We start from the raw sequence: 21,397 nt of genomic DNA on the forward strand, positions 1-21,397 counted from the left end.
ATTGACACAAGTGGGTATAATTTCAGGATGATTGAAGAGTTATAGCAGGGATGTGAGAGGCAAGCTGTTTATTTATTCACACAGAGAGAGGTGGGTGTGTGGAAAACCCTGCTGGGGGTGGTGGTAAAGGCGGGTATATTAGGGACATTTAAAAAACTCTTAGGTAGGCACAGGGGTGATAGGAAAATGGAGGGCTGTGCGGGAGGGAAGGGTAAGATTGATTTTGGTGTAGGTTAAAAAGTCAGTACAACATGATGGGCTGAAGTGCCTTTTCTGTGTTTGATCTTCTGCAGTTCTCATGTGTGAGGCCTCTGTCAGCAAATGGGCTTCCACATTCCCCCATGAAACATCATCCAACCGAAACTGGGAAAAAGAACTGGAACCTCCTGCGGTTACAGAATCCCATTCTAAAACAGTAACCGTGCAAATCCCCCCGCCCCCCAGACCGGAGATTGGGCAGCTTTCTCTACCTGCCCAAGACACACTTCCCACCGGTACACACCAGCTTTCCTGTGACAAGCTGAAGCCCAGTGTCTGTAACCACGCAGAATGTGTGCCCACAACAATCATACTAACGATGGCCAGAAAATCTAGCCCGTGTCCACTCAGTCTAGGATGAATTCACCACCTGCCGTGCCCAGTCAACTCATGGCAGTGGGGGTTGGATTGGTGAACCCACTCATTGCCCATACCATACCAACGCTGCCATCCTCTCCTACCCGACCCAGACACGAGGATCTCCGTCCAGCCCCACTCCCGATGACTTACTCTTGTCCAGCTGGTCGCCGATGATGATGAGGAATGCAATGCAGGTGCCGAAGGTGTAGACAGCGATCAGGATGTCACAGATTGTGCCTACCATCTGTCCACAGACCGCCCGCACCACCTCCTGGTACGTGGCTTTACCACTCACTTGTGAACAGTAAGCCAGGATCACCAGCCCAGCAATTATAAACAGCAGCAAGCACTAGAAAAAAAAAATCACACAACATTTGGCTGATTGCCAGCGGTTTGGGAATTAGAATCAGGTTTACTATCACCAGCAAATGTCATGAAACTTGTTAACTTTGTGGCAGCAGTACAATGCAATAGAGAACAGAAAAAACTGAATTAAAGTGTGTGTATGTAATCAACAGTTACATTAAAATTACTGCAAGAGCAGAAATAGCACTCCTTGAAGATGCCTTGGATACCATGGAGACTAGTACCCATGATAGAGCCAACAATTCCACAACTTACTTTGATTCTGCGATGCCATTTTCACTAGCAGAATAATCAGAATGAACTCTACCTCAGACTTTTCCCGTAACTGTAAAGCTATTGCATATTCTGTATTGTTTTGCAGTTCCTGAACGTGATTTTGCATAGAACGGTCTGTCTGTCTGGCTGGCAGACCGTTAAATGAAAGCTTCCCAATGTGCCGTGCATCCGAGGGCCCAGTGGAAGTTGATGAAAGCATTAAGGAATGGCGGCTCTGGCCCTGTACTCACTGAGGCCTGTCGGACATTGAAAGGCCTAGATCGTGTTGGTGTGGAGAGGATGCTTCCTATAGAGGAGGAATCAAGACCAGGGAACACAGCCTGACTACAAGGAGAGAAGAGGAGGAATTTCTTTAGCCAGAAGGTGGTGAATCTGGAAGCCAATTCGTTGGGTATATTTGAAGCAGACATTGATGTTACTGGGAAAAGGCAAGGGAATAGGATTGTGAGGGATAATGAATTGGCCTTGATCAAATAGCAGAGCAGACTCAATGGGCTGAACAGCCTAACTCTGCTCCTATGCTTTATACTCCACCGAGATGCAACACTGAATGTCATAGGAAGTCATTCCTGCCTGTGGCCATCAAACTTTACAACTCCTCCCTTGGACTGTCAGACACCCTGAGCCAACAGGGTGGTCCTGGACTTATTTCCACTTGGAATAACTTACTTATTATTATTTAATTATTTATGGTTTTATATTGCTATATTTCTTCACTTTTCTTGGTTGGTGCGACTGTAACAAAACCCGATTTCCCTCGGGGTCAATAAAGTATGTCTGTCTGTCTGTCTGGTTTCATGTAGTAAACCAGTTACCTCTGTTACCTACTCCCACCCCATTACACTACAGTGTCTCCAAAAGCTTTGGGGGCTGGAGATGGCATCGGCGGAGAGGCCCAATGAGCCTCAGAGCTCCAGCTTACCCAGGGAGCTGGCCGTGTCTGAGCGGGCTTCCTCCCACAAAGAACTGCAGGTGAGGTGGGTGGAATACGTGGGTGAGGGAATCCACGATTACGTTTTATAGGGAGAAGGACAATAAACCTGCAATGATGGAATGGGAGAGCAGACTTGATGGGCTGAATGGCTGAATTCTACTCCCATATTTTATTGTTTTCCCCCTCCGCTGAAGGCAGACACTGACACAAGGCCAGGGGGCCAGGGTCGGCTGGCTGCACTCTTTCCTGAAGCACAGGGTTTAAGCTCTAACACCTAGCCTGGGAAGTGCAGCACACAACTTCGGGCTCTACGTGAACAGTCACAGAGAAATGAGTCCCTCGGTCCAGCTCACCCAGGCTGACCAAGATACCCAATTAAGTGGGTCCAACTTGCCAGTATTTGTCCCACCTTCCTCGAAACAATGTACCTAAATACTTCTGAAACGTTGTAGTTCTAAGTAGTCCACCTCCCACATACCCCAGCACCCCCACTCTGTGGGAAACATGTCCCTCAGACCCCCTTTCCCCTCTCACGTTAATCCCATCAGGCTCCTGAACCAGCATGGCTAATTTCATTCACAACTACTCTGAACCGATTCTACCTCCTACAGAATCACTCTCAAAGCCTCTTTAGAACTCACATTCTCAGGATTCCCTTTTTTATTGCACAGTTTGGATCAGTTTGCACATTATGTGTTTGTTAGTCTTTCTTTAGGCATATTTTTCATAAAATTCTACTGAATTTGTGTCTAAGGAGGTTCTCAGTCATCCAAGTCATCGCATATCACGCAGCAGCAAATCAGGGCAGCTGGACTTGTTGTGTTGTCTGGAAGGCATCTCTCCACTCATCTGGGAGGCTTCTGATCCATGGATAGCAATCACATGAGCACCATTAAGAGTCATCGAGGTAATGAGAGGGTTGTTAGTCTTACCTTTTCCTGAACGGAGGTGTGGGTAGAGATGGTAGGACTGCACTGTAAGCAGCTGCTAGGTGGTGTTGTACCCCACCTCCTCTGTTCAGGGATGGGTTTTCCAGTTTGACAAAGATGCTTTCTTTCAAACCACCTGTGCTCCCTGTCCAAAGTGTGCACGTTGTTATCAAAGGAGTATCCCTCGTCCTTTAGGTGTGGATGTGCGGCCGAGTCCTGACCTGGGGTGTTAGCCCTCCTCTGTTGGACCATCTGTCTGCGAAGTGGTTGCAGTTATAGGGGAGTGTCTGGGGAAGGAGTGATCCTTGTGGAGGGGGGAGAGAAGCTATGCCAGCCGGAGACTTTGGATCGGGTTATGGTGGGAGGGAAGGAGAAATGGGCCTTTTGTTGACTGTCGTTGCTTTATTTTTTTTGGAGGAGGAAGTCCGAGAATCAGAACGGGAGTGCTGCGGGAGCCATTTTGATTTTTTCTTCTCATCGGGGTTAAGAGAGGCGGGACTGCACAAGCGTGTGACGTCGGGCAGTGAAGCGCGGAAGATTTAAAAGGAACACAGCCCGATACAGCAGGCAGCATCGTTTGCGGGCAGCGCAGTGAGCCAGGAACAGTGAAGGCTTAAGGGCTTTGGCTCAATGGGCTTAGGCAGAAACGGGCGAGACAAGGCAGGTTTAGTTTTCAATTTTTCCTGTTATCTGGGGAAAGGGGGAAGTAGGAGTGTGAGGGCAGCTTGTTGTTCTCGATGTCGGATGTAGGAGGTCCTGGAGTCTCCTAGCCTCCCGGACGTCCACATCTGCACCAGGTGCGCCGAGCTGCAGCTCCTAAGGGACCGAGTTAGGGAACTGGAGCTGCAGCTCGATGACCTTCGTCTGGTCAGGGAGAGTGAGGAGTTGATAGAGAGGAGTTACAGGCAGGTGGTCACACCAGGGCCACGGGAGGCAGACAAGTGGGTCATGGTTAGGAGGGGGAAGGGGAAGAGTCAGGTACTAGAGAGTACCCCAGTGGCTGTACCCCTTGACAATAAGTACTCCTGTTTGAGTACTGTTGGGGGGGGCGGGGGGACAGCCTACCTGGGGGAAGTGACAGTGGCCGTGCCTCTGGCACAGAGTCCGGCCCTGTAGCTCAGAAGGGTAGGGAAAGGAAGAGAAAGGCAGTAGTGATAGGGGACTCGATAGTTAGGGGATCAGATAGGCGATTCTGTGGACGCAGTCAGGACACCCGGATGGTAGTTTGTGTCCCTGGTGCCAGGATCCGGGATGTTTCTGATCGCGTCCAAGATATCCTGAAGTGGGAGGGTGAGGAGCCAGAGGTCGTGGTACATATAGGTACCAGTGACATAGGTAGGAAAAGGGAAGAGGTCCTGAAAGGAGAATACAGGGAGTTAGGAAGGGAGTTGAGAAGAAGGATCGCAAAGGTAGTAATCTCGTGATTACTGCCTGTGTCACGCGACAGTGAGAGTAGGAATGGAATGAGGTGGAGGATAAATGCGTGGCTGAGGGATTGGAGCAAGGGTCAGGGATTCAAGATTCTGGATCACTGGGACCTCTTTTGGGGCAGGTGTGACCCGTACAAAAAGGACAGGTTGCACTTGAATCCTAGGGGGACCAATATCCTGGTGGGGAGATTTGCGAAGGCTGCTGGGGAGTCTTTCAACTAGAATGGTTGGGGGGGGGGTGGGTGGGAATCAAATTGAAGAGACTAGGAGAGAGGTGGTTAGTTCACAAATAGAGAAAGCTAGTAGACAGTGTGCGAGGGAGGAAGAAAGAAAAAGATAATAAAGTTGTTTGCACCGTTAGGGATAAACAGAGAATAAGAGATGGAGAGTTTCTTAAATGCATTTATTTTAATGCTAGGAGCATTGTAAGAAAGGTGGATGAGCTTAGAGCATGGATTGATACCTGGAAATATGATGTTGTAGCTATTAATGAAACATGGTTGCAGGAGGGGTGTGATTGGCAACTAAATATTCCTGGATTTTGTTGCTTCAGGTGTGATAGAATTGGAGGGGCAAGAGGGGGAGGTGTTGCATTGCTTGTCAGAGAAAATATTGCAGCGGTGCTCTGCAAGATAGATTAGAGGGCTTGTCTAGGGAGGTTATTTGGGTGGAATTGAGGAATGGGAAAGGTGTAGTAACACTTACAGGGGTATATTATAAACCACCTAATGGGGAGCGAGAATTAGAGGAGCAAATTTGCAAGGAGATAGCAGACATTTGTAGTAAGCACAGGGTTGTGATTGTGGGAGATTTTAATTTTCTACACATAGACTGGGAAGCCCATTCGGTAAAAGGGCTGGATGGTTTGGAGTTTGTAAAATGTGTGCAGGATAGTTTTTTGCAGCAATACATAGAGGTACCAACTGGAGAAGGGGCAATCTTGGATCTCCTGTTAGGGAATGAGATAGGTCAGGTGACTGAGGTATGTGTTGGGGAGCACTTCGGGTCCAGTGATCACAATACCATTAGTTTCAATATAATTATGGAGAAGGATAGGACTGGACCCAGGGTTGAGATTTTTGATTGGAGAAAGGCTAACTTTGAGGAGATGCGAAGGGATTTAGAAGGAGTGGATTGGGACAATTTGTTTTATGGGAAGGATGTAATAGAGAAATGGAGGTCATTTAAAGGTGAAATTTTGAGGGTACAGAATCTTTATGTTCCTGTTAGGGTGAAAGGAAAGGTTAAAAGTTTGAGAGAGCCATGGTTTTCAAGGGATATTGGAAACTTGGTTTGGAAAAGGAGAGAGATTTACAATAAATATAGGCAGCATGGAGTGAATGAGGTGCTCGAGGAATATAAAGGATGTAAAAAGAATCTTAAGAAAGAAATTAGAAAAGCTAAAAGAAGATACGAGGTTGCTTTGGCAAGTAAGGTGAAAATAAATCCAAAGGGTTTCTACAGATATATTAATAGCAAAAGGATAGTGAGGGATAAAATTGGTCCCTTAGAGAATCAGAGTGGACAGCTATGTGTGGAGCCAAAAGAGATGGGGGAGATTTTGAACAATTTCTTTTCTTTGGTATTCACTAAAGAGAAGGATATTGAATTGTGTAAGGTAAGGGAAACAAGTAGGGACATTATGGAAACTATGACAATTAAAGAGGAGGAAAAGCTGGCGCTTTTAAGGAATATAAAAGTGGATAAGTCTCCGGGTCCTGACAGGATATTCCCTAGGACCTTGAGGGAAGTTAGTGTTGAAATAGCAAGGGCTCTGACAGAAATATTTCAAATGTCATTAGAAACGGGGATGGTACCGGAGGATTGGCGTATTGCTCATGTGGTTCCGTTGTTTAAAAAGGGTTCTAAGAGTAAACCTAGCAATTATCGGCCTGCCAGTTTGACATCAGTAGTGGGTAAATTAATGGAAAGTATTCTTAGAGATGGTATATATAATTATCTGGATAGACAGGGTCTGATTAGGAACAGTCAACATGGATTTGTGCGTGGAAGGTCATGTTTGACAAATCTTATTGAATTTTTTTTGAAGAGGTTTCTAGGAAAATTGACGAGGGTAAAGCAGTGGATGTTGTCTATATGGACTTCAGTAAGGCCTTTGACAAGGTTCTACACGGAAGGTTAGTTAGGAAGGTTCAATCGCTAGGTATAAATATTGAAGTAGTAAAATGGATTCAACAGTGGCTGGATGGGAGATGCCAGAGAGTAGTGGTGGATAAATGTTTGTCAGGTTGGAGGCCGGTGACTAGTGGTGTGCCTCAGGGTCTGATGTTGTTTGTCATATACGTTAATGATCTGGATGATGGGGTGGTAAATTGGATTAGTAAGTATGCAGATGATACTAAGATAGGTTGCATTGTGGGTAATGAAGTAGTTTTCAAAGCTTGCAGAGAGATTTAGGCCAGTTAGAAGAGTGGGCTGAAAGATGGCAGATGGAGTTTAATGCTGATAAGTGTGAGGTGCTACATTTTGGTAGGAATAATCCAAATAGGACATACATGGTAAATGGTAGGGCACTGAGGAATGCAGTAGAACCGAGTGATCTAGGAATAATGGTGCATAGTTCCCTGAAGGTGGAATCTCATGTGGATAGGGTGGTGAAGAAAGCTTTTGGTATGCTGCTCTTTATAAATCAGAGCATTGAGTATAGGAGTTGGAATGTAATGTTAAATTTGTACAAGGCATTGGTGAGGCCAAATTTGGAGTATTGTGTACAGTTTTGGTCACCAAATTATAGGAAAGATTTCAACAAAATAGAGAGAGTACAGAGAAGATTTACTAGAATGTTACCTGGGTTTCAGCACCTAAGTTACAGAGAAAGGTTGAACAAGTTAGGTCTTTATTCTTTGGAGCGCAGAAGGTTGAGGGGAGACTTGATAGAGGTATTTAAAATTATGAGGGGGATGGATAGAGTTGACGTGGATAGGCTTTTTCCATTGAGAGTAGGGGAGATTCAAACAAGAGGACATGTTGAGAGTTAAGGGGCAAAAGTTTAGGGGTAACACGAGGGGGAACTTCTTTACTCAGAGAGTGGTAGCTGTGTGGAATGAGCTTCCAGTAGAAGTGGTAGAGGCAGGTTCGATTTTGTCATTTAAAAAAAAATTGGATAGGTATGTGGACAGGAAAGGAATGGCGGGTTATGGGCTGAGTGCAGGTCGGTGGGACTAGGTGAGAGTAAGCGTTCGGCATGGACTAGAAGGACCGAGATGGCCTGTTTCCGTGCTGTAATTGTTATATGGTCATTTCTTGGTCTGTTCTGTTGTACTCTGCAAAACCTGGTGGGCATGCTACATTGGCACTGGAAAGCTGGGGGCTCTTGTGAGTCCCCCCAGGCTGCATTGGTTGTTGATGCATTTCACTATGTTTTGACGTCCATCTAATAAATCAGTCCAAATCCAGACTGCCAAGGAGACAGGTGATGGAGTAACATCCAAAGATCAAGAGCCCACCTTGTGCTTAGGACATCAACGAAATGGATACGAAAGCCTTCAGCACCAAGTACAAGGAGCTGATGCCATTGTTGCAACCCTTCCTGGGCAGCAAGCTATCGCAACGGTTAGCACCACGCAATTCCGCAGAGTCCAATTCCAACGTCAGGAAGTCCACGTTCCCACCTGGGAAAGCAAGGAATTCCTCTGGGTGGTTGCTTCCTCCTAGACGTACTGACTGGTCATTGTGAAGTGTCCTGTGATTGGGCTGGGCTGTATAAAAATTCACAAAGCCAATCGCGGCCTGACAGGAGGCTCAGGTGCTGGAAACCCTGAGCAGCAACACACACAATGCTGGAGGGACACAGCAGGTCAGGCTGCATCTAGGGAAAAGAGTAAACAGTCAACGTTTTGGGCCTGGACCCTTCATCAGGTCTGGAAAAAAGATGGTCAGAGTAAAAACCTGGGGTAGGGGAATACGAAGTGCAAGGCGGTAGGTGAAACCGGGAACGAGAGGAATGAAGTAAAGAGGTGGGAAAGGTGAAAGGGCTGGGGAAGGGGGTATCTGATAGGAGAGGACAGAAGGCCATGGAAGATAGGGAAGGGGGAGGAGCAGCAGAGAGAGGTGATGGGCAGAGAAGGAGACGAGGTGAGAGGGGGAAAGTGAGAATGGGAATGTTGAGGGGAGGGGGGAGATCAATTACCAGAACTTTGAGAAATTGCATCTACATCTGCAGCTTGACCCCAAACTGGACCCCCTGCAATTTGCCTACTGACACAACTGATCGACAGACACAATAGCCACTGCTCTACATACGGTCCTTACACATCTGGAGAAGAAGGATGCTTATGTGAGAATGCTGTTCTTGGACTACAGTTCAGCATTCAACACCATCGTTCCACCCAGGCTCGACAGGTAGCTCAGAAACCTCGGCCCTGACCCTGTCTTGTGCAGCTGGATCCTGGACTTCCTGTCAGAACACTGGCAGGTGGTAAGAGTGGGCTCCCTCACCTCCAACCCTCTAACTCTCAATACAGGAGCCTCTCAGGGCTGCATACTGAGTCCCCTCCTTTACTCATTGTATGCCCATGACTGTACCTCCACCCACAGCTCCAATCAGCTAATTAAATTTGCTGACAACACTACATTGATTTGTCTTATCTCAAACAGTAACGAGGTGGCCTACAGGGAAGAAGATATCACCCTGACACAGCGGTGTCAAGAAAACAACCTCTCCCTCAATGTCGCAAAAACAAAGAAGCTGGTTGTGGACTACAGGAGGAATGGAGACGGGCTAACCTCTATTGACATTAATGCATCTGGGGTTAATTAATGTACAGGGACGCGCTCCAGATTCCTTTTGCTAGAGATGGTCACCAATGGAAATGTAACACAGGACATGGCCTCAAGAAATGAGAGCTGCAGCTGCATCTTATCATGGCACCCAATCCCCATGGGACCAGTCTGTATCTCAGGAGGGAACACGGCACCCAATCCCCATGGGACCTGTCTGTATCTCAGGAGGGAACATGGCACCCAATCCCCATGGGACCTGTCTGTATCTCAGGAGGGAACACGGCACCCAATCCCCATGGGACCTGTCTGTATCTCAGGAGGGAACATGGCACCCAATCCCCATGGGACCAGTCTGTATCTCAGGAGGGAACATGGCACCCAATCCCCATGGGACCTGTCTGTATCTCAGGAGGGAACATGGGACCCACTCCCCATGGGACCTGCCTGTATCTCAGGAGGGAACATGGCACCCAATCCCCATGGGACCCGTCTGCAAATCAGGAGGGAACATGGGACCCATCTGCAAATCAGCAGGGAACATGCCACCCAATCCCCATGGGACCTGTCTGTATCTCAGGAGGGAACACGGCACCCAATCCCCATGGGACCAGTCTGTATCTCAGGAGGGAACATGGCACCCAATCCCCATGGGACCTGTCTGTATCTCAGGAGGGAACATGGCACCCAATCCCCATGGGACCTGTCTGTATCTCAGGAGGGAACATGGCACCCAATCCCCATGGGACCAGTCTGTATCTCAGGAGGGAACATGGGACCCATCTGCAAATCAGCAGGGAACATGCCACCCAATCCCCATGGGACCTGTCTGTATCTCAGGAGGGAACACGGCACCCAATCCCCATGGGACCAGTCTGTATCTCAGGAGGGAACATGGCACCCAATCCCCATGGGACCTGTCTGTATCTCAGGAGGGAACATGGCACCCAATCCCCATGGGACCTGTCTGTATCTCAGGAGGGAACATGGCACCCAATCCCCATGGGACCTGTCTGTATCTCAGGAGGGAACATGGCACCCAATACCCATGGGACCTGTCTGTATCTCAGGAGGGAACATGGCACCCAATCCCCATGGAACCTGTCTGTATCTCAGGAGGGAACATGGCACCCAATCCCCATGGGACCCATCTGCAAATCAGCAGGGAACATGGCACCCAATCCCCATGGGACCTGTCTGTATCTCAGGAGGGAACATGGGACCTGTCTGTATCCCAGGAGGGAACATGCCACCCAATCCCCATGGGACCTGTCTGTATCTCAGATGGGAACATGGCACCCAATCCCCATGGGACCTGTCTGTATCTCAGGAGGGAACATGGCACCCAATCCCCATGGGACCTGTCTGTATCTCAGGAGGGAACATGGCACCCAATCCCCATGGGACCTGCCTGTATCTCAGGAGGGAACATGGGACCTGTCTGTATCTCAGGAGGGAACATGGGACCAGTCTGTAACTCAGGAGGGAACATGGGACCAGTCTGTAACTCAGGAGGGAACATGGGACCAGTCTGTAACTCAGGAGGGAACATGGCACCCAATCCCCATGGGACCAGTCTGTAACTCAGGAGGGAACATGGGACCAGTCTGTAACTCAGGAGGGAACATGGGACCAGTCTGTAACTCAGGAGGGAACATGGGACCAGTCTGTAACTCAGGAGGGAACATGGGACCCAATCCCCATGGGACCTGTCTGTATCTCAGGAGGGAACATGGCACCCAATCCCCATGGGACCTGTCTGTATCTCAGGAGGGATCATGGCACCCAATCCCCATGGGACCTGTCTGTATCTCAGGAGGGAACATGGCACCCAATCCCCATGGGACCCGTCTGTTTTCTATACAGATTCAGATGTATTTATTATGTATACATTGAAAAATACAGTGAATGATGTTGACTGTTTTCACAACAAACACACCCAAGGACGTGCTGAGGCAGCTAGTAAGTGTCGTCATACGAATGGGCACCAACATACCATGTGCCCAATACTCAGCAGGACAACACAGAAGACAAGAACTGAACAGTCAAACCAGCCCCATTCCTCCCTCCCACCCATAGATAGCCCTCCAACTCAAGACAGGCCTCTGGGCCTCCAGTCTCCTGCCACTGGGCTGTAACTTCCGATCGATACCAAGGTTACCCTGTAATCATAAAAATTTGGGTCTGATTTCCCTTGCCATGAGGTCCTGCCCAGTGGAAGTGTCCTAAACCCAGACTCGTGCACGTACCATTGAGTAAGAGATGCTTTAATCCGGTGGAAGGGAAGCAAGTCAATTGGAAGTTAGAAGCCAAATACTTAGTCACTTTTGCCTCTGACAGTTATCCATTTGAGGATATCTTCAAACTTCAGAATGTAAAACGTAAAAGGACCTTTCACGTTGAAAATTGTGCAGTTGTTTTACAAGCAGATACAGCGTGTAGTCAGACTTAGAGGAAGGACAGGCATATGTTAGGGCAAAATCACAGTCAGTAAGATGAGTTGCAGTGTAACACGGGGGACAAAATAGAAAAGGTGACAAATACAGGACAGAAGGTGTTATATTTGAATGGGTGCTGTGTAAGGAAATTATAGTGCAGTTACAAATTGGCATGTATGACATTGTTAAATACAGGCTAGGATGTGGTCTGCAAAATACAACAGGAGACAGAAAAAAGCAGGTAAGAAGGTCAATGCCACGATAGGCATGGGGATTTCAATCGCCAGGTAAATTGGGAAGATCAGTTTGGTGCTGGGTACCAAAAGATGGAATTTATAGAATCCGTACGAGGTGGCTTTTTCAGAGCAGTTTGTGTTTGAGCCCACGCGGGAATGGCAATTCTGGTTTGGGTGTTACGTAATGACTCCGATTTGGTTAGGGAGTTTAAGATAAAATAGCCCTAAGGAGACAGTGATCATAATATGATAGGATTCACTCTGCAATTTGAGAGGGGAAACTGCAGTCTCATGTATCAGTATTACAGTGGAGTTTAGAGGTCTGAGAGAAGAGCTGGCCAAAGTTGACTGGAAGGGATAACAGCAAAACAGAAATGGCTGGAGCTTCTGGGAGCAGGAAAGTGCAGGACAGATACGTCCTGAAGAAGTGAGGATGAGTCGCTGGCTGACATGTCAAAGGCAGCAAAAAGCAAAAGAGAGTGCGTATAAAAGAGCAAAAACTAAAGGGAAGTCAGAGAGGGAAGCTTTTAAAAACCAAAAAACAACTAAAATAAGCCGTGAGGAGAGAAAAGATGAATATGAAGCTAAGTTAACCAATAATATCAGATAGAAAAAGCTTTTTCAGAAGTATAAAGAGTAAGAGGTGAGAGTGCATTTGGACCACTGGAGAGCTAGTAATGGGGGACAAACTTAAGTATTTTGCATCAGTATTCATTGTGGAAGACACTTGCAGTATCGAGGCAGAGGTGAGTCACCAAGGGGAAGCTGAAAGGGCTGAAGGTGGGCAAGTCACCTGACTACACCCCGACATTCTGAGAGAAGTAACTGTGATCACGCGATTCTGAAATGGTTCTGGAGGGTGGAAAATGTCACTTGTACGGTGGGCAGCATTCTGACGGGTCACATCACCAGAGCACCCGGGGGAAGCCCATATGATCACAGGGAGAGCATGTTTACACTATTCTTGGACTGTAACGAAACCCGATTTCCCTCGGGATCAATAAAGTACGTCTGTCTGTCTGTACACTTCACGTGGACAGCACCTGGAGTCAGGATTGAACCTGGCTCTCTGGAGTCTGGAGGGGTGCCTTTGCTTGCTGCACCACTGTGTCGCTCTGGCTCGGCACTGGATATCAAGCTAATCCCAAACTTCCCAATGGAAAAGCTCAGATCCCATCAGAGTGTCTTGCTGAATCTCCGGACGAGGCTGGAGGAGACCGGGAAGGAAAGATTGAAGAGCTACATCTGTAAAGATGGACTCACCATCTGCAGGACGATGCCAGCCACCACTCCTCCGGCCACGTAGAAGGCGTAGGGGAAGTTGAGCAGGCCTGCGCCCAGTGCGGCATTGACTACAATGAAGACAGCCGCATAGGCTGGCGTCCTTCCTTGCTTCCCTGCGCCCCTTGGCTGCTGGGTGGATGAGCTGGGCAGGAGGAGAGTGCGCTCCCCACGCTCCTGGCTCCAGCCCCAGTCCTGCTGGTCACTGTTCACTGAGGCCTCACAGCAGGCCATCCCTGTGCAGTGCCCACTGGTTCACACAAACGGGCTCGGTTAGCCTGGACCATCCACAGAACCAGAGGCGTTTCACTCAGCATCTAAAAGGACGGGAGTGGGAGAGGCAGAGAAAATGAAACAAAATGTGCTGCAATTAGGAAGACAGAGCAACGACTATCTGCCCTCCCCCTTCCCCCCCAAACCACTATACACGTTCATTCAGCCTGAGTGGGTGGGGGAAAGAGCTACTTTCACTGCATTTAGATAGCAACTGGACAATGACTTGAACTGGCAACAGGCCAGGTGCTGGAAAATGTGCAGATGTGTCAGCATAGACACGATGGGCCCAAGGGCCTACACCTGTGCTTGCTGGCTCCACTAACTTCTCTCACGAGATCGTGGGTTCAAATAGCAGCCAAGGCACTCCAGCACAAAACCTGTGATGAGAGAAGACATCCCTCATTTTCTCTTTCTCTCTCCCCCCCCATACAAATATGGCAGCCTAATACAATTACGGCGCCAGTGACTCAGGTTCATTTCCTGCTGCTGTCTGTACGTTCGTTCTCCCTGTCACCATGTGGGTTTCCTCCCACATTCCAAAGGCATACAGGTCAATTTGCCAAGTGGGTTTAAATGTGCCGCACTGGGTCATTGGGCCAGGAGGGCCTGTGTCTCTAATAACACCCCCCCCCACCCCACCCCACCCCACCCCAGGCTCAAGGATAGCATTGCCCAGCTGTCGTAACTCTTGAACGGGCCTTTCCAATGCTAATGATGAGCACTTGATCTCTCAAACTACCTCATTGTGGCTGCTGGACCTGGAAATGTCTGCTTTTGCATTACCCTGATGTGAACACGCTGTCTGTAAGCACCCCCTCTGCCGTCACATTCCCCATGAATACCACCTTGCGAATTTTGCACTATTTAATTTTATACCCTTGTCTTAATGATTTACAACATAAATCTTTGTATTTTACTGCACTGCTGCCACAAAACAAATCTCACAACGTGCGCAAGTGACAATAAACGTGATTCGCTTTTCAGCGCATCTCAGTAGCCGTCGTAGCGAAGACTGTGACAGTGTTACAGGCGGAGCATTCCGAGTCGGCGCTCAATTCCATTGCCATTCTGTAAGGAGTCTCTGTACGTCCTCCTCGTGGGGTGCGCGGGTTTTCTCTGGGTGCTCTGGTCTCTCCCCCTCCCCCTCCCACACACACAGTCCATATCACTAAGTAAATAAAAATACTAAATAACCAACAATATGCTGATGAACATCGAGAGGCGGGAGGACATTGCAAGCGACCGCTCTCGCTGGAGACTGGAACTCCGCAGAGGTCTGAAAAGGGAAGCTGCGGCTTGCTGCTGAAGAAAAGCGCATTCACTGTGAAAACAGCACCAAGACAACGCCGCGCCTTCAAATGCAGTCACTGCAGCTGAGACGGTCACTCCCGTGTGGGCCTCCACAACCGACACAGACTGATCTTCCAGGCGCAGATCCGTGGCCTCGCCAGACTAATGGATGCCTCATCTCATTCTGATGATCTGTCAGAGGTACCGTCATCCAGATGGAACACGAGTCGAGCCCTCCACCCAGGGCCACGGAGTCAATACTCATCACCAGATCTGCAGCAGCCATGCCTGGAATTTCTGGGATTAATTCAGAACGTGTAGGATAGATATCTTTCCAAAGCTATTCTAAAGGCAGGATGACACCACCATGGCGGACAAGTCAAAGACATCAAGAGCAAAAGAGAGGGTACACAATACAGCAAAAATTAGTGGGATGTGGGGAAGATGAAATATGAACATAAACCAATAGTATCAAAAATGATACCAAACTTTTATTTAGATATATAAAGAGGCAAGAGTAGATATTGGATTGCTGGAAAATGATGCTGGAGAGATAATAATGTGGGACTAGAAAATGGCAGACGAGATGAGTAAGTATTTTCCATCAGTCTTCACTGTGGAAGACACTAGCAGTAGGGTGGAAGTTCAAGGGACAGAAGTGAATGAAGTTACTTGGGAGATGGAAAGGTGTGAAGGTAGACAAGTTACCTCCACCTGATGGATTCTAAAAACGGTCGCATGAAGAGCTTGTGCAGAATCAGCAGATTCTAGCATGGTTCTGGAGGACTAGAGAATTGCAAATATCACTCCAATCTTCAAGAAAGGAAATTTTAGGCCAGTTAGCGTGGTTTCAGTGGTTGGGAAGATGTTGGAGTCGATTGTTAAGGATGTGGTTTCAGGGTACTTGGAGGCACGTGATAAAACAGGCCAAAGTCAGCATGGTTTCCTCAAGGGGAAATCTTGCCTGACAAATCTGTTAGAAATCTTTGAAGAAGTAACAAGCAGGATAGACAAAGGAGAGTTGGTAGATGTTGTGTACTTGGATTTTCAGAAGGCCTTTGTCAAGTTGCTGCGCATGAGGCTGCTTAACAAGCTAACAGCCCGTGGTACTACAGAAAAGATACTAGCACAGATAGAACTTTGGCCAATTGGGAATAAAGGGGTCCTTTTTAGATTGGCTGCCAGTGACTAGTGGTTTTCCATAGGGGTCTGTGTTTGAACTGCTTTTGGATAATGAAATAGATGGTTTTGTGGCCAGGCTTGTAGATAATATGAAGATAGGTGGAGGAATCAGGTATTGTTGAGGAATCAGATCAGCTGCAGAAGGACTTAGACAGATTAGAAGAATGGGCAACTAAGCAGATGGGATACAGTGTCGGAAAATGTAACGTCATACACTTTAGTAGAAGGATTAAAAGCATAGACTACTTTCTAAATGTTGACAAAAATACAAAAATCAGAGGTGCAAAGAGATTTGGGAATCCTCGTGCAGGCTTCCCTAAAGGTTACTTTTCTAGTTGAGTAGGTGGTGAGGAAGGGCATTCATGTTAGCATTCATTTCAAGAGGACGACAATTTAAAAGGATATAAAAGGCATTGGTGAGGCCTCACTTGGAGAACTGGGCCCTTTAAGGAAGGATGTGCTGATATTCGCAAGAGCTCAGAGGAGGTTTATGAGAAGGATTCTGGGAATGAAGAGCTTTCCATATGAGGAGCCATGATAGCTCTTGGTCTTTACTCACTGGAATATAGAAGAACGAGGAGGATCGCATTGAAACCTATCAAACGTTGAAAGGCCTAGACAGAGTGGATGTGGAGAGGATGTTTCCTTTGGTGGGGAAGTCCAAATGACACGGCCTCAAAATAGAGGGATGCCCATTTAGAACAGATGAGGAGGAATTTCTTTAGCCAGAGGTTGGCATATCAGTGGAATTTGGTGCCACGGACAATTGTGGAGGCCAAATCATTGGGTGTATTGAAGGAGGAGATTGACAGATTCTCGATTAGTCAGGGTGTGAAAGGGTATGGGTACGGGGAGAAGGCAGAAGAAAAGGGTTGAGAGGGCAATGGATCAGCCATGATGAAATGGTGGAATAGAATCGATGGGCCAAATGGCCTAATTCTGCTCCTATGTCTCAAGGACATGAATGTAACACAGGGTCTCTGACACAAATTTTAACTCTGTTTCTCTCTCCACCAATCCTGACTGGCCTGCTGAGAACTTAGACGCTTTCTGTTCCATTTTGCACAAACATTTGCTTTTCTTGTTGAACCTGATAATTACAGACACTTGCTGACATGCAGATTGGCTGGAATTTCCCACCTTACAACACCAATCAGAATGCACAGAGGCAAGACAGGCAGCGCAAATACAGGCCCCTCCCCCACAGAAACCATTCGCCACACTGTCCTCAACTGTACCCGGTTGTGTCCCTCACCTACGCTAGCAACCCGCACGCATTTGGGATTGTGGGAGAAGACCCGAGCACGGGGTGTGGGGGTTAACCAACACATTCACAGCGATAACATGCAAACTCCACACACACACACAAAGCGCCTGGTGTCAGGGTTAACCCGGCTCACTGAAGCTTGCAGTACATGCAATTTTTAAAAATCTATTGACATAGTGTGGAATAGGCACTTCAACTGGTCAAATTCCACCCCCCCAGTAACCCCCAGTCTAACCCTAACCTAATCACGGGGCAATGTTGAACCCCAGCACCCAGTAACCCCCAGTCTAATCCTAACATAATTACGGGACAATGTTAAACCCCAGCACCCAGTAACCCCCAGTCTAATCCTAACATAATTACGGGACAATGTCAAACCCCAGCACCCAGTAACCCCCAGTCTAATCCTAACCTAATCACGGGACAATGTTGAACCCCAGCACCCAGTAACCCCCAGTCTAATCCTAACCTAATCACGGGACAATGTCAAACCCCAGCACCCAGTAACCCCCAGTCTAATCCTAACCTAATCACGGGACAATGTCAAACCCCAGCACCCAGTAACCCCCAGTCTAATCCTAACCTAATCACGGGGCAATGTCAAACCCCAGCACCCAGTAACCCCCAGTCTAATCATAACCTAATCACGGGACAATGTCAAACCCCAGCACCCAGTAACCCCCAGTCTAATCATAACCTAATCACGGGACAATGTCAAACCCCAGCACCCAGTAACCCCCAGTCTAATCCTAACCTAATCACGGGACAATGTCGAACCCCAGCACCCAGTAACCCCCAGTCTAATCCTAACCTAATCACGGGGCAATGTCAAACCCCAGCACCCAGTAACCCCCAGTCTAATCCTAACCTAATCACGGGACAATGTTGAACCCCAGCACCCAGTAACCCCCAGTCTAATCCTAACCTAATCACGGGACAATGTCGAACCCCAGCACCCAGTAACCCCCAGTCTAATCCTAACCTAATCACGGGACAATGTCAAACCCCAGCACCCAGTAACCCCCAGTCTAATCCTAACCTAATCACGGGGCAATGTCAAACCCCAGCACCCAGTAACCCCCAGTCTAATCCTAACCTAATCACGGGACAATGTCGAACCCCAGCACCCAGTAACCCCCAGTCTAATCCTAACCTAATCACGGGACAATGTTGAACCCCAGCACCCAGTAACCCCCAGTCTAATCCTAACCTAATCACGGGGCAATGTCAAACCCCAGCACCCAGTAACCCCCAGTCTAATTGTAGTCTAATCATGGGACAATTTACAATGGCCAATTAACCCACCAACCACTCCATCTTTGGCCTCTGGGAGGAAGGCTGTGCAGTCATGGGAGTAGAGACAAACTGCTTCCAGGCAGTGCTGTGAAATGAACCTGTGTTGCTGGTACTGTAAAGCATTGTGCTAACCACTCTGCTACCTAGAAATGGAGTGTTTCTTTTTCATGAACTCTGTTTCTTGAATTGTTTTAATATGCTGTTGCCGACTCTGTCTTTCTCATTCTCTTCATTAGAAGATAACAGCAGTCCAGGCCCTTCAGCCCACAATGCTGTGTTAATCTCTTAACTTACGTTAAAATCAACTTTTCCACCCTTAGAAAAGTATTTTTCCTGTCTACTCGATGTACCTCTCGGTTTAATTCGTTATCTCTGTAGTTAGGTGCCTGTGACGCTGAGGCAAGTTTTTCATTATACCTGCTCCTCATCAGAAATGCGCACGTGACAATAAACTACTGGACTTGACTTGAAATCATGTGATTCAACATGTGACATCTACAGCTGAGACTTTCATTCTCCACCCTCTTCTATAATGTTTTCCTTTAAAAAAAAACGTTGAGCAATGCTAACAGGAATTCACAAAAATCACAGTATGGCTGCAGTCCGCAGTGACTGTACCAACACTCACTCCTCTGGTTAAGGACCACTGGCCCACCCTGTCTGCAGGAGACCTAGCCAACGTACTCTCTCCCTGCACGGTAGTCTAATGAATTTATGCTACCCCCCCCCCCCCACACACACACACACACAGTATGCATATCCTACTCCAAACCTGTGCAGAATTCTCCAGTCTGACCAAGGCTGAGCAAGACACCCCTACTCCCGTAGCAAAGCCTCTTGCAGTGAACACCAATGTACACGTTTCTACAACCGTACGTTTAGCTCCTGGGACTCGTACCAAGCATCTCCGAACTTGCGACTTTCCCAATTTACCTTGTAAAATATAATGCACCGTTATCCATTTTCCTCGAAAGGTTACTTAACATTTACCCAAGTCACACTGCACGTGCCCTGATGTTTCTTTTGCCAATTTATTTAACTTGTTTCCTAGTCATATTAGTCCATGGTCCCCAGTACAGTTGGTAATATTACAGCGGGCTTTCCTAGACAAGTCACTGAACGGTGCTCAGGGTAGCCTACCAATCACCCACTACCAGGGAGTCGTATTAACCCTTGCTTCCGGGGTTCAGGGAAGAGGGTCCTTCCCCACCCCAATCCAATGCACTCACCCAGCACCGGGGCACCGCATCCCAAAGCCAGCGCTTCGCAAGCTCTCCCCGAAAGCCGGCCTCAGATCATATGATCGCGGAAACCGCTGTCACGTGACTCGGGAATGCCTGCGAGTGCATTCTGGACATTGTAGTCCAAACTGAAACCGATAGCGCATGCTCACGGCGCAGGGTGACGTGCGTATCTATTGGTCACCGTGATACCGATGCTAAACTCAGCTCTTGTAATAACCTTAACGCAGGACTCTAGTTCGTCGTGAGGCAGTGTTGCAGCTTTATGAAGCTGTGGTCAGACCACCCTTGGGATATTGCGTTGTGGTCAGATCTGGTTGGAGAGGCTGCAGGATTAGAGAGTGAACGCGGGAGACTGAGAGGGTACAAGATGATAGAGTGGATACCAGCACCTTTTTCTCGGGGCGGGAATGGCTACTATAAGAGGCATAATTATAAGGTCAACACGTGCAAAAGCTGGATGAACTCAGCAGGTCGGGCAGCGTCCGTTGAAATCAAGTGTACTTTGTGTTTATAATTTTAAGGTGATTGGAGATTGATCTTTGAGTAGGTTAAAAGGTTGGAACTGTGCTGTGCTGTGCTATACTGTTCTTTTTTCTGTGTTCATGAATTTGGGACGTGGGGAGAAACTGGAGCAGTGCGCACTATGCAAGTCCCACACACAGCATTCTGGGTCCTTGGACTTGTGATCCAGTGGTATCAACTTCCTGCACAGCTGTGAAATATCACCTACCACCCTCATCTCTATTCAGCGGAAGACAGATTAAGCATTCAGGTGCTCAAATCTTTAAAAGCAGCATTACAATTTGTCCAAACAGCTGAGGATTCTACATGAGGAAATCTGCAGATGCTGGAAATTCAAACAACACACACAAAATGCTTACCTACCACCCCACCAGCCTCCAGGTCCAACGTATAATTCTCCATAACTTCCGCCACCTCCAACGGGATCCCACTGCCAAACACATTTTTCCCTCCCCCCCCTTTCTGCTTTTCACAGGGATCGCTCCCCACGCGACTCCCTTCTCCACTCGTCCCCCCCATCCCTTCCCACCGATCTCCCTCCCGGCACTTATCCTTGTAAACGGAACGAGTGCTACACCTGCCCTTACACTTCCTCCCTCACCACCATTCAGGGCCCCAGACAGTCCTTCCAGGTGAGGCGACACTTCACCTGTGAGTCGGCTGGTGTGGTATACTGTGTCCGGTGCTCCCAGTGTGGCCTTTTATATATTGGTGAGACCCGACACAGACTGGGAGACTTTCGCTGAACACCTACGCTCTGTCCACCAGAGAAAGCAGGATCTCCCAGTGGCCACACATTTTAATTCCACATCCCATTCTCATTCTGATATGTCTATCCATGGCTTCCTCTACTGTCAAAATGAATCCAAACTCAGGTTGGAGGAACAACACCTTTTCTACCGACTGGGTAGCCTCCAACCTGATGGTATGAACATTGACTTCTCTAACTTCCATTAATGCCCCTCCTCCCCTTCTTACCCCATCCCTGATATATTTAGTTTTTTTCTCTCTCTGCCCATCACTCTGCCTGTTCTCATCTCCCTCTGGTGCTCCCCTCCCCCTTTCTTTCTCC

At 48.0% G+C, this 21,397-nt stretch overlaps 1 protein-coding gene across 1 annotated transcript in view; it reads right to left on the reverse strand.

The window, feature by feature from the left end:
- The window catches only part of LOC140740467 (sodium-coupled neutral amino acid transporter 7-like), a 127,985-nt gene extending 108,084 nt beyond the window's left edge, over window positions 1-19,901 (reverse strand). The window contains exons 1-3 of the mRNA XM_073069642.1: window positions 19,789-19,901; window positions 13,231-13,565; window positions 769-967 (exon numbers count right to left, since the gene is read on the reverse strand). Of these exons, the coding sequence (XP_072925743.1) occupies window positions 769-967; window positions 13,231-13,482 (451 nt within the window). The 5' untranslated portion in view covers window positions 13,483-13,565; window positions 19,789-19,901. The remainder of the gene's footprint in view (window positions 1-768; window positions 968-13,230; window positions 13,566-19,788) is intronic.
- Between the last annotated feature and the right edge of the window lie 1,496 nt (window positions 19,902-21,397).

Source organism: Hemitrygon akajei, chromosome 17 (assembly GCF_048418815.1).
Source record: "Hemitrygon akajei chromosome 17, sHemAka1.3, whole genome shotgun sequence".
In the NCBI taxonomy this organism is placed as follows: domain Eukaryota; kingdom Metazoa; phylum Chordata; class Chondrichthyes; order Myliobatiformes; family Dasyatidae; genus Hemitrygon; species Hemitrygon akajei.